At 43.6% G+C, this 13,851-nt stretch overlaps 2 protein-coding genes across 3 annotated transcripts in view; one reads left to right on the top strand and one right to left on the bottom strand.

Moving 5' to 3' along the window:
* Window positions 1-7,759, top strand: part of LOC106883360 (transforming growth factor-beta receptor-associated protein 1) — an 83,077-nt gene extending 75,318 nt beyond the window's left edge. For both annotated transcript variants that reach the window (XM_052971885.2, XM_089360211.1), the window contains exons 21-22: window positions 1,145-1,335; window positions 7,371-7,759. In XM_052971885.2, coding sequence (XP_052827845.1) covers window positions 1,145-1,335; window positions 7,371-7,512 — 333 coding nt within the window. In that variant the 3' untranslated portion in view covers window positions 7,513-7,759. The remainder of the gene's footprint in view (window positions 1-1,144; window positions 1,336-7,370) is intronic.
* Window positions 7,760-12,217: 4,458 nt separating this feature from the next.
* On the bottom strand, window positions 12,218-12,652 carry LOC149133378 (protein ZBED8L-like). The gene has a single exon (XM_089360628.1). The coding sequence runs from the start codon at window positions 12,650-12,652 to the stop codon at window positions 12,218-12,220; it is 435 nt and encodes a 144-aa protein (XP_089216754.1).
* Between the last annotated feature and the right edge of the window lie 1,199 nt (window positions 12,653-13,851).

Below are 13,851 nucleotides of genomic sequence, written 5' to 3'. Positions count from 1 at the left end.
ATATGTGTAATTATATAGTAGTGTGTGTATATGTTTGTGTTTATATTTCAAATGTGTGTGTGTGTGTGTGTATTGTATGTTCATTAACTGAAATTTGTATATTTGTCAAGATCTGTTCATACATCATCACCATCATCTTTTAAAGGGTCTTTTTTTCATGCTGGAATTGACAGGAATTGACAAGCCAGATGACTATGCCAAGCTCCATTATCTACTATGGCATGGTTTCTACTAATGGATGTTCTTCCTAATGCCAGCCACTTTACACACGATACTGTATGCTTTTTGCATAGCACCAGTACTAGTGAGGTCACCAATTACTCACAAAACAAGATCCATCAACTGAGTGAAGTGTAGTATCGAAGGAAGTAAAAGTATGACAGGACAGGAACAAGTGTCTTGCTAAAGAAGTGATACATGACCACCCTAGCTTAAAAGAGAGAAAAGTGTATGTGATTCTTGTAGTTGGATTATTTGATATAACATATGACCCATGCTTGTGTGTTTAGGGAAATGGGTGGCCACATGTATGTGAGGACATTGTTTAAATAAGTTTTCTAAACTGGCATGGTTGTGTTTGAGTTCTCCTGTATTTAGTCACACTAGATTAATGTCCCTCAGTTAGTCCTAGAGATGGAACGTGTACAACTGTCCATCATCATCACCATCATTTAATGTCTGTTTTCCATGCTGGCATGGGTTGGATGGTTTGACCAGAGTTAGCAAGCTGCACCAGACTCCAATCTGATTTGACTTGGTTTCTACTGCTGGACACTCTTCCTATAATGCCAACCACTTTACAGACTGTACTAGGTGCTTTTTATGTGGCACCCACTCTGCCGGATGGTTGGTATTGGGAAGGGCATCCAGCTGTAAAAATCCTGCCAAAACAGACACAGAAGTCTGATGCAGGCTTTTGCCTGGCCAGCTCCTGTCAAACTGTTCCACCCATGCCAGCATGGAAGGTGGATGTTAAACGATGACAATGACGATGATGATTGGCACATGTGCTTTATACATGGCACCAGCATCAACCCTCCAACATATAGGTAGTCACCTCAAGATGATTACATTCACAATTATCTATTGTGTTTATTTTATTGGTTAATATATTGGAGAGTCCTCCACTCTGTTTCTTTTGCAGGTTTTACAACTGTTACCTGAACACTGGTCTGTCAGTATTCTTTCTCACTTTCTCTCACGATCCATTCGACGCAGCATTAACAACTCACGGACAAAGAATATTGAACGTATGCTTGCTCGCTGTGAGAACTTGTCTGTGAAGCACTGTGTTATTAGTTTGCAAAAGGAACCAATCATAATGACGGACGACAGGTGAGAATCTTCATCATATTACCTTCCCCCCTTTCACTCTCTCTCTTTCTTCAAAAAAGAAGAACCCGTGAGCGAGCATGGAAGGCACATGCTACGAGGTCATACTGGCTGCATGAGCAAAGGCGTGTAGGCGCATGGCAGCGATGACGGCGTGTAGCCGCAGGTGAGGAAGAAACCGAACGTTCGATGGCGAGAGGACGAATGAATGGAATGGTGGTGGCTGCTGGCAGGAGAGGTGTGCTGAAAATTGTACGCACACTGTTGCATAGATGTGGTGGGTTCAAATCCTAGGCGAATTGAAAGTAGTCTATTTATGTTAGGGGCGTGGAATTTCGAGGAAAAAATTAAATTATAAGAAAACGTGTCCTAAGTCAAAGAGAGCACACATGTCAAATTTGGTGAAACTCAGTTGAAAATTGTATGAGTAGAAGTGGTTCACACAACACACAGACAACTTGCCTTTTAATATATGAAATAATACATGTTTTTGCATGCTGGTAATAGATTCTTATGCTGAGAACATGCTGCAAATAAATACTTTCACAAAATATCTGCCCAGTTGAAATATTTTGATTCACATGTCTGCCAATTTTGAAGATAATCAAACCAAATTTTTGTCATTTCAAGCTACTTACACAATAAATATTTCTTTCAAATTTGGTGAAAATCCGCTCAGCAGTTTCCCAGTAATTTATCTTTCCTTTATCTTTGTCTTTCTCCTTTTATCTTTCACTTTCTCCATCTCTCTTTTACTCTTTCTTTTTCTACGTCTGCCTCTCCACCTCTCTCTCTTCACCTTTCTTTCAGCCTCTCCACCCCTCTCTATTTCACTCTCTTTCTCCATTCCTCTCTGTCTCTCTCCATCCTCCCCTCTCTCACTCTCTTTCTCCATCTATCTCTCTATCTTTCCCTCTCCACCTCTCTCTCTACTCCTCACTCCTCACCTCTCTCTACCTCCCCTCTCTACCTCCCCTCTCTACCTCCCCTCTCTACCTCCCCTCTCTACCTCCCCTCTCTACCTCCCCTCTCTACCTCCCCTCTCTACCTCCCCTCTCTACCTCCCCTCTCTACCTCCTCTCTCTCTTTCTCCATCTATCTTTCCCTTTCTCCGTCTCTCTCTGTATCTTTTTACCTCTCTCTACCTTCTCTCTCGACCTCTCTGTCTCTCTCTCGACCTCTCTGTCTCTCCCTCGACCTCTCTGTCTCTCCCTCGACCTCTCTGTCTCTCTCTCGACCTCTCTGTCTCTCTCTCGACCTCTCTGTCTCTCTCTAGACCTCTCTGCCTCTCTCTCGACCTCTCTGCCTCTCCCTCGACCTCTCTGCCTCTCCCTCGACCTCTCTGCCTCTCCCTCGACCTCTCTGTCTTTCCCTCGACCTCTCTGTCTCTCTCTCGACCTCTCTGCCTCTCTCGACCTCTCTGTCTCTCCCTCGACCTCTCTGTCTCTCCCTCGACCTCTCTGTCTCTCTCTCGACCTCTCTGTCTCTCTCTCGACCTCTCTGCCTCTCCCTCGACCTCTCTGTCTCTCCCTCGACCTCTCTGTCTCTCTCTCGACCTCTCTGTCTCTCTCTCGACCTCTCTGTCTATCTCTCGACATCTCTGCCTCTCCCTCGACCTCTCTGTCTCTCCCTCGACCTCTCTGCCTCTCCCTCGACCTCTCTGTCTTTCCCTCGACCTCTCTGTCTCTCTCTCGACCTCTCTGTCTCTCCCTCGACCTCTCTGTCTCTCTCTCAACCTCTCTGCCTCTCCCTCGACCTCTCTGCCTCTCTCTCGACCTCTCTGCCTCTCCCTCGACCTCTCTGTCTCTCCCTCGACCTCTCTGTCTCTCTCTCGACCTCTCTGTCTCTCTCTGAACCTCTCTGTCTCTCTCTCGACCTCTCTGTCTCTCCCTCGACCCCTCTGTCTCTCTCTCGACCCCTCTCTCTACCTCTCTGTCTCTCCCTCGACCTCTCTGTCTCTCTCTCAACATCTGTCTCTCTTTCGACCTCTCTGTCTCTCTCTCGACCTCTCTGTCTCTCCCTCGACCTCTCTGTCTCTCCCTCGACCTCTCTGTCTCTCCCTCGACCTCTCTGTCTCTCTCTCGACCTCTCTGTCTCTCTCTCGACCTCTCTGTCTCTCTTTCGACCTCTCTGCCTCTCTCTCAACCTCTCTGCCTCTCTCTCAACCTCTCTGCCTCTCCATCGACCTGTCTGTCTCTCTCTCGACCTGTCTGTCTCTGTCTCGACCTCTCTGCCTCTCTCTCGACCTCTCTGTCTCTCTCTCGATCTCTCTGTCTCTCCATCGACCTCTCTGTCTCTCCCTCGACCTCACTGTCTCACTCTCGACCTCTCTGTCTATCTCTCGACCTCTCTGACTCTCTCTCGACCTCTCTGTCTCTCTCTCGACCTTTTGTCTCTCCTTCGACCTCTCTGCCTCTCCCTCGACCTCTCTGTCTCTCTCTCGACCTCTCTGCCTCTCTCTCGACCTCTCTGCCTATCTCTCGACCCCTCTGCCTATCTCTCGACCCCTCTGTCTCTCTCTCGACCCCTCTGTCTCTCTCTCCACCTCTATGTCTCTCTCTCGACCCCTCTGTCTCTCTCTCCACCTCTATGTCTCTCTCTCGACCTCTCTGTCTCTCTCTCGACCTCTCTGTCTCTCTCTCGACCTCTCTGCCTCTCTCTCGACCTCTCTGCCTCTCCCTCGACCACTCTGTCTCTCCCTCGACCTGTCTGTCTCTCCCTCGACCTGTCTGTCTCTCTCTCGACCTGTCTGTCTCTGTCTCGACCTCTCTGCCTCTCTCTCGACCTCTCTGTCTCTCCCTCGATCTCTCTGCCTCTCCCTCGACTTCTCTGTCTCTCCCTCGACCTCACTGTCTCTCTCTCGACCTCTCTGTCTATCTCTCGACCTCTCTGATTCTCTCTCGACCTCTCTGATTCTCTCTCGACCTCTCTGTCTCTCTCTCGACCTCTCTGCCTATCTCTCGACCCCTCTGTCTCTCTCTCCACCTCTATGTCTCTCTCTCGACCTCTCTGTCTCTCTCTCGACCTCTCTGCCTCTCTCTCGACCTCTCTGCCTCTCTCTCGACCTCTCTGCCTCTCTCTCGACCTCTCTGCCTCTCCCTCGACCTCTCTGTCTCTCCCTCGACCTGTCTGTCTCTCTCTCGACCTGTCTGTCTCTGTCTCGACCTCTCTGCCTCTCTCTCGACCTCTCTGTCTCTCCCTCGATCTCTCTGCCTATCCCTCGACCTCTCTGTCTCTCCCTCGACCTCTCTGTCTCTCCCTCGACCTCACTGTCTCTCCCTCGACCTCACTGTCTCTCTCTCGACCTCTCTGTCTATCTCTCGACCTCTCTGATTCTCTCTCGACCTCTCTGTCTCTCTCTCGACCTCTCTGTCTCCCTTTCGACCTCTCTGCCTATCTCTCGACCCCTCTGTCTCTCTCTCCACCACTATGTCTCTCTCTCCACCTCTATGCCTCTCTCTCGACCTCTCTGTCTCTCTCTCGACCTCTCTGCCTCTCTCTCGACCTCTCTGCCTCTCTCTCGACCTCCCTGCCTATCTCTCGACCTCTCTGTCTCTCTCTCGACCTCTCTGTCTCTCCCTCGACCTCACTGTCTCTCTCTCGATCTCTCTGACTCTCTCTCGACCTCTCTGACTCTCTCTGTCTCTCCCTCGACCTCTCTGTCTCTCCTTCGACCTCTCTGACTCTCCTTCGACCTCTCTGCCTCTCCTTCGACCTCTCCGCCTCTCCCTCGACCTCTCCGTCTCTCTCTCGACCTCTCCGTCTCTCTCTCGACCTCTCCGTCTCTCTCTCGACCTCTCCGTCTCTCTCTCTTGACCTCTCTATCTCTCCCTCGACCTCTCTGTCTCTCTCTCGACCTCTCTGTCTCTGTCTCGACCTCTCTGTCTCTACCTCGACCTCTCTGCCTATCCATCGACCTCTCTGTCTCTCCCTCGACCTCTCTGTCTCTCCCTCGACCTCTCTGTCTCTCTCTCGACCTCACTGTCTCTCTCTCGACCTCTCTGTCTATCTCTCGACCTCTCTGTCTCTCTCTCGACCTCTCTGTCTCTCCCTCTCGACCTCTCTGTCTCTCCCTCTCGACCTCTCTGTTTCTCCCTCGACCTCTCTGTCTCTCCCTCGACCTCTCTCCCTCGACCTCTCTGCCTCTCCCTCGACCTCTCTCCCTCGACCTCTCTGCCTCTCCCTCGACCTCTCTGCCTCTCTCTTGACCTGTCTGTCTCTGTCTCGACCTCTCTGCCTCTCTCTCGACCTCTCCGTCTCTCCCTCGACCTCTCCGCCTCTCCCTCGACCTCCCCGCCTATCCCTCGACCTCTCTGTCTCTCTCTCGACCTCTCTGTCTCTCTCTCGACATCTGTCTCTCTCTCGACCTCTCTGTCTCTCTCTCGACATCTGTCTCTCTCTCGACCTCTCTGTCTCTCTCTCGACCTCTCTGCCTCTCTCTCAACCTCTCTGTCTCTCTCTCGACATCTGTCTCTCTCTCGACCTCTCTGTCTCTCTCTCGACATCTGTCTCTCTCTCGACCTCTCTGTCTCTCTCTCGACATCTGTCTCTCTCTCGACCTCTCTGTTTCTCTCTCGACATCTGTCTCTCTCTCGACCTCTCTGCCTTTCTCTCAACCTCTCTGTCTATCTCTCGACCTCTCTGACTCTCTCTCGACCTCTCTGCCTCTCCCTCGACCTCTCTGTCTCTCCTTCGACCTCTCTGCCTCTCCCTCGACCTCTCTATCTCTCTCTCAACCTCTCTGCCTCTCTCTCGACCTCTCTGCCTCTCTTTCAACCTCTCTGTCTCTCTCTCGACCTCTCTGTCTCTCCCTCGACCTCTCTGTCTCTCTCTCGACCTCTCTGCCTCTCTCTCAACCTGTCTGTCTCTCTCTCGACCTGTCTGTCTCTCTCTCGACCTCTCTGTCTCTCCTTCGACCTCTCTGCCTCTCCCTCGACCTCTCTATCTCTCTCTCAACCTCTCTGCCTCTCTCTCGACCTCTCTGCCTCTCTTTCAACCTCTCTGTCTCTCTCTCGACCTCTCTGTCTCTCCCTCGACCTCTCTGTCTCTCTCTCGACCTCTCTGCCTCTCTCTCAACCTGTCTGTCTCTCTCTCGACCTGTCTGTCTCTCTCTCGACCTTTCTGTCTCTCCCTCGACCTCTCTGCCTGTCCCTCGACCTCTCTGCCTATCCCTTGACCTCTCTGCCTCTCCCTCGACCTCTCTGCCTCTCTCTCGACCTCTCTGTCCCTCTCTCGACCTCTCTGTCTCTCTCTCGGCCTCTCTGTCTCTCTCTCGACCCCTCTCTGTCTCTCTCTCGACCCCTCTCTCTCCCTCTCTTTCTCTGCAGTTCTGTCTCTCCCTCTCTTTCTCTGCAGGTTTGTCTCTCCCTCTCTTTCTCTGCAGGTCTGTCTCTCCCCATTGCTGTCTACCTCATATATGAGCCAATGTGAGAACTTTTACATGGTTACTCCACCCATCTTCTTGAAATAGCAGGCAAATCACTCTCAAAATCAGTTGCTCCACAACCACCTTAAAAAAAAAGGAAGGACACATTGGATAATATAGTTCTGGATATATCATCTTCATTTTTGACATACACTTTTCCATGCTTGCATGGGTCAGATAAAGTTTGTAGAAGCAAATTTTGTACAGCTGGATGCTCTTCCTGTTGCCAACTTTTACATGTTTCCTAGGCAAAGTAATATTTCCTCATAGCTAGACATATTTACACAAAATATTGGAAAAGAATAGTCTTCATTTTCAACATTCATTCAATGACAAGACAAGGAGATGCAAACACGTAAACACACATACATGCATATACATGATATATTTTGAACTGAGGGAGATTTGGTTGCAATTTTTAGTAGTTCAAACAACCAGAGATTTTTTGTGACTGGTTTACGTCCCTGGCTTAATGAATAAGTACCAAAATATCTTGGAGGTTTTATTTAATCAATTGATGGAATCAAAATAAAAGAAACTCCCTTACAAATTTGTGTGCCAATATGTGAAAAACCATTAAAAAAATTTTCTTATTCTTTTTCAATACTTATAGGCTGTGTGCAGTTTGCAAACGTTCCTTCTCAGATTCGACATTCTTGCGTTATCCAAATGGAATCATCTCACACATCCATTGTGCTAAAAACCCCAATATTTGCCCAGTCACTGGCAAACTGTTCAGTTTGAAGAAATCTTGACCGACTGTATCATTATTAATGTGATCAAATCTCTAAAATACTTCTATGAAACCACACAATCAATGGCTGGTAAATTTCTTCTACATGGTCTGCATAACAGGATACCGGGATACCATAACAGGAGAGATTCATAAACAAAGGGAGAGAGAGAGAAAGAGGGAGATGGAAGCTTTCCAAAGATAAAAAAGCCTTGTTAATTTAAATAATTTAAAAAATATATGAGGAATAAATCTTTGTGTTCTTTTTGGGGGCGTGTTGTATTTTTTCAATTGTCTTTGAATTTATCAATTCCAATTTTCCTTACTCTTTTCAAATATAACTGAAAAGGAATTTTATAATGGTTGAATTACTGTATTCATTTGTATATAATATGCACTTGTATATAATGTGCATCACTAATTATGAGCTGCGAAGGCCTGGAAAATATCTTTCAAGTATGATACTGTCTCTTATTATTACTATTAGATACAGTGAAAAGAAGTGTTTAGTCAGATTTATTATAGTTGCTGTCTAAAAATACATTGGAAACATTTGCTTCTCAAAATAAAAAGCAAATCAAAAGTGACTTTTGAACTTTACTGGTGTAAGCTGTAAATATGTACCAGCTGTAAATTCATCTAGTGAAAAGTAAACTAGTATGAAAGGATATAAAAGATATAATGCAGAATGCAAGCATTTTTATTGTACTTCAGTTGACGTACTTTCATTATTGAATATTTCTTTCAATAGAACCACATAAAGTGATCATTCATTATAATAATTACAATATATCAGGAACAGAAGTATTTATTTGGTTCAGTTTATGTTCAGATTTCAATGATAGTATTTATAATTTAACCTTATCGGTTGGAGTGGCTGTGTGGTTAGTAGCTTGCTTACCAACCACATGGTTCTGGGTTCAGTCCCACTGCGTGGCACCTTGGGCAAGTGTCTTCTACTATAGCCTTGGGCCGACCAAAGCCTTGTGAGTGGATTTGGTAGACGGAAACTGAAAGAAGCCTGTCGTATATATGTATATATATATATATATATATATATATATATATGTATGTGTGTGTATATGTTTGTGTGTCTGTGTTTGTCCCTTCAACATCCCCGTAACTTAGCGGTTCGGCAAAAGAGGTTGGTAGAATAAGTACTAGGCATCCAAAGAATAAGTCCTGGGGTCGACTTGCTCGACTAAAGGTGGTGCTCCAGCATGGCCACAGTCAAATGACTGAAACAAGTAAAAGAGTAAGTTATTGCATTCTGGCCTTCTGTACCAAAGGTTGATGGTAATTGTGCCAAATGTGTAATACATTACCACTGAAATAGAAAACTGAACATTATGGTAAGTGATATTAATTCACATCACTTAGCTTGGACAGTCATCATCATCATTCCGTACTGGCATGACTCGGATAGTTCGACTGAAAACTGGTAAGTTGGGGAGCTGCACCAGGTTTCAACCTGATTTGGCATGGTTTCTATGACTGGATACCTTTCCTAACACCAACCATTCCAAAAGTGTAGTGGGTGCTTTTTACATGCCACCAGCATAGGGTTAATAGATACATTTTCCAATGATTGACAGCTAGTATTTTTTATTTTGATTTACTTAAAAGATTTATAAATAAACTATCACATTTGTGATACAGGTGTAACAGTTGATCAGTGAACATTTGAAATAGCAAAAGGAGAACAAAAATGGCGAGGAATTTGGAGATTGTTTCCTTTTGCAAAAAAATTTCTTGTGTAAAACATTTAGTTTTTGTTACATTTTTGCCATCTGATTCCATGTCCCTTTCCAATAAATTTTTACTGGTATATTTCTCCCTAAGGTTGTGATAACCATCCTTACAGTCCACTGATCAACAATTACACCTGCTTCATTAATGTATTAATTCATTCACTAATTTTCTAATAAATAGATAAAAATTCTCTGTCCATATTAAGTAAGTACTGATATAATTACTGTACTCAATAATAGGAAAAGTACTCATAATCAATGAACCTCTAATCCTAAAGACTCTTGGTAAAAAATTGCAATTTTTTTGTGTACTTCACACTCCTAATATTTAGATTTTAAGTCTAGAAAAAATGCTTATTGTTTACAAATAATTATGATGAGTGATTGCAGGAAGTTTGGCCAACTTTTCATCTTTCCCTATTTGTGGTATTTACTTACTTTGGAAAAGAATTCTGCTGTAAGAAGCACAATACCTGTGACATTAAGGGAGCAGACCTGTGTCCTTAAACATAGCATTTAACTCTACTCCGGCTAACCACTAATTAAAAGACAGGTTTTTCCACCTACTTCATTGTGAGGACATTATTGACAAAAGGAAAAAAAATCCTGGTATACAAAAGTTATATTTAAGAAATGAACCATTTCTATCCATGCTGCAATAAAAAAAAAAACATGTAATCACAGGAATTATATACATGTATGTATGTACCTATGTAGTAAATTAAAAAGGATTAATATCTAAGCTGTGTTTAGGAAGCAGTTCAGCAAATACCAGCTGTCAGTTCTATATACATAGATTGTTTTATCTTTAACAAGGAAACTATTCATACAAGTTGAAATCCTGGGTCAAATATATTATAGATTATCATTACACTAAATCAGAGATAAGAGTTCATGGAATTATTTTTAATTCCGTAATTTAAAATATATCAAAGCCCAGTTTTTGATTTCATCATCATTTAACACCCATTTTCTATGTTGGCTGAATGGTTTGGCAGTATTCAAAGGGCTGATGTGTGGCTATTCCTTCACTCATCTTTCGGGGACTCAATGCATTATTAAAAGCATGATTTCAAACCACCATCAAATCCTCAGTAGAAACATACCTTATAGTGATAGTGTTGGTCCAGACTTTCACCAAAGTCCAGAAGTCAGCCAGATATCTAATGTAAAAGCAACAGCTACAAACCATATAACTGTAACTATAATTCAACAGTGTAAACATACTAACTCCAGACAACAACCCTCCCCCCCCCCAATTTTGTTTTTATCCATGATGAATCTAGCAAAAGAAATTAAAAAAAGACTTCTAGTTCTCATACAGCACTAACCAATGCTATTACCCCAGTGCACAACCACACCATTGCTGTCATTAATCCACAAGCTCAATGCTATAATAATGCAAGGTCTTTCACACATTACAAATCAAACAAAAGTATCATACCTTGCACAGCAAGAAAGACTTTGTACGGTGAGAAAAAGCAGTATGTGTAGCACAGTGCATACACACAAAAATAAATAAATAAGAAGGCTTTGGAATGGCAATGCATACCCTGCATGCAGATAATTTTTTTTGCAAATTACAGTGTGGTTTACAATGTGTTGTTTACCCATGCTTTTTAATTGAACTGAATTAAGCTTTGTGTTTTTTTTTTTTTAATATTCACGAGTGTGGAAGCGCAATGGCCCAGTGGTTAGGGCAGGGGACTCGCGGTTTCGATTCCCAGACCGGGCATTGTGAGTGTTTGTTGAGTGAAAGCACCTAAAGCTCCACGAGGCTTCGGCAGGGGATGGTGGCGAACCCTGCTGTACTCTTTCACCACAACTTTCTCTCACTCTTACTTCCTGATTCGGTTGTGCCTGTAATTCAAAGGGCCAGCCTTGTCACACTCTGTGTCACGCTGAATATCCCCGAGAACTACGTTAAGGGTACACGTGTCTGTGGAGTGCTCAGCCACTTGCACGTTAATTTCACGAGCAGGCTGTTCTGTTGATCAGATCAACTGGAACCCTCGTTGTCGTAAGCGACAGAGTGCCAACAACAATATTCACGAGTGCCTGTTTTCCGTGTTTTATTTTTTAGTATAAAATATTAAAAGTAGATGATTCTTCGTAATTTTTTGCATACTTGATTTATTTTGGATATACTTGCTATTTCCATAATTAAAAAAAAAAAAATTAGGCGTCATTTTCTTGGAGAGGTACGCTGAAAATTGTACGCGTACCATTGCATAGATGAGGTGGGTTCAAATCCTAGGCGAATTGAGAATAGTCTATTTATGTTAGGGGTGAGGAATTTCGAGGAAAAAATTATAAGAAAACGCGTTCTAAGTCAAAGAGAGCACACATGTCAAATTTGGTGAAACTCAGTTGAAAATTGTATGAGTAGAAGTGGTTCACGCAACACACAGACAACTTGCCTTTTAATATATAAGATAGTACATGTTTTTGTGTGCTGGTAATGTTTACTCATAGACATAAGTTGTTCCAAACACTGATGCCATGCCAGAGGCAAATTTCTTCAATTTTGAAATTTCATCAGGTAAGCAGTAATAAAATTCTACAAGTCTTCCTTCTCTGCTTCATTTGCTTGCAAATCAGTGAGCACCAACTGTAGTTCGACTGGTACGTCATCAAGGCTACAATCAAACGGATTTTGAAACTTTCAATTCTGTCGAGATCTAAAAATCTCTAAAAAAAAACTGCTTATTTAAGCCATAAAATTCAAGGTTGCCATCTTCTGCGATTCCAGCGCGAAACTCTTTGAAACACTGAAAATGAGAGAAGTTTCCTCCTTCCAGTTGTGCTTCAAACAATGATAGCTTTCTCCGTAATCCTTTGATAATTCTGTAGAGATCACAAATAAGGTTATCCTTTCCCTGAATTTTCAAGTTCAATTCATTCATGGTGGATGTGATGTCAACCAAAAACGACAACTTTGACAGCCAAGTAGAATCAGACAGAAGTGGATCAGCTTTATCCTTTTCGGTTTAGAAATAGATATTTTTCTCTTTGGAACTTATAAAAACGAAACAGGACTTTACCGCAGCTGAGCCACCTCACTGGTGTGTGATAAGGCAAGTCACAGAATTCAGAATCAATTTCTTCAAGAAAAGCCTCGAACCGGCGGTGATTAAGGGCATGACTCCGAATGAAGTTAACGCAAGAAATGTCTAAGTCTTGCCCCCAGAGTACTTGCTGATATGTAATGCGGTGTATAAACAGAGCGCCCGGGAATTGAAGATCTTCCAACTTAGTCCTGATCTGCTCCACCAGACCCTTCCTCATTTCAGCCATGTCTTTTCCTCCATCAACCGTTACACATCGAAGCTGATTCCACTGAAGGTTATATTCTTGCAAAGGTTTCTGAACTACCATGAAAATGTCTTCTCCAGTTGTTGTTCTGTGCATACTGCAAAGGATGCAAAAATCTTCTGTTATCTGAAAGTCCGAATTAACACCACGAAAGAAGACGAGATGTGATGTACAAGAGAGATCAATAGACTCATCCAGCACCAGATAATACCACAAGAAGTTCCAAGCTTTTTTCGTATCTGCAGCACTATGTTCTCTCCAAGTTCTTTTGTTCTCTGCTCAACTGAACTTGCTGAAAGGCTGATACTTTCAAACAAATCGGCTTTCTCTGGACAAAAGTCATTTGCTGCCTCCATCATACACTCTTTGATGAAGTCACCGTCAGTAAACGGTATTCTACGCTCTGCTATCTTATGCACTATTTTGTAACTTGTACGAGTGGCAGAATCATTTTCAGCAAACATTCTCATGAATTCTCACGAAGAGAATGTTTAAACACAGCAATGCAAATTAAAACACGATCGTTGCAGGAATGAACTCTCAATGCAGGTACTTACACAAAAGGTACAGTGCGGCGACGGACTGGATGAACTTACCGCGCGAGCCGGATCCAGCACGCATACCATAGTTTGGTGACGCCTGTGTCATCAGATCGTTTCCGATCATTGTCCCTCACTGAACTGAACTGTTGGAATTCGGTGAGATGGGGCGCATAAGATCCAAGATGTACAGTGGTTGACAGACCACTGACCAACTCAGTTTACCGATTGCTTGATTTGTTGCCAAATGTATGTGCAGTCGCACATTGTTATGGCGAATGTGGATCGTTTTCAGATTCTTATTTTTGCCTCTTCCTCCTAACGGCCTCTCTAAACTTCTTGAATGTATCAATATACTGCTTGTGGATCACATAAAAGTTACGTTCTAGAAAATAAAGGAAAATGACGCCTTCTCATTCTTGACCATTTCACTTCCAAAAATTCTTTTCTTTTCTTTTGATTCTGTATGGGTGCGACAATATATTTATTTACCGTTGACATTGTAAAATGACCCCAGCTTAATATTCACAACGATTTTCCCTCAGTCGACACCAATCTAACCTAAATTCCCCCTTTTCCCCTGTCCTTTTCTTTATTCTTATCAATAATTGCCCACGCCCATATTTTTAACCTTTCACTTTTATCACCGACCATTTTATTTCTTCATACATATGTTTTTCTATTTTGTTTTTCACCACGTTCTTCCGGCTTCACCATTCATTTAAAATTATATCTCCAACGAGTTAACTTGAGATT

Source organism: Octopus bimaculoides, chromosome 11 (genome assembly GCF_046866305.1).
Source record: "Octopus bimaculoides isolate indiv1 chromosome 11, ASM4686630v1, whole genome shotgun sequence".
NCBI classification, from domain to species: Eukaryota; Metazoa; Mollusca; class Cephalopoda; order Octopoda; family Octopodidae; genus Octopus; species Octopus bimaculoides.
This window is presented reverse-complemented; position numbering and strand designations above follow the sequence as displayed.

Excerpts from the sequence above, each read along its gene's own strand:
- LOC149133378 (XM_089360628.1), bottom strand. The coding sequence starts at position 12,652 with ATGCACAGAACAACAACTGGAGAAGACATTTTCATGGTAGTTCAGAAA.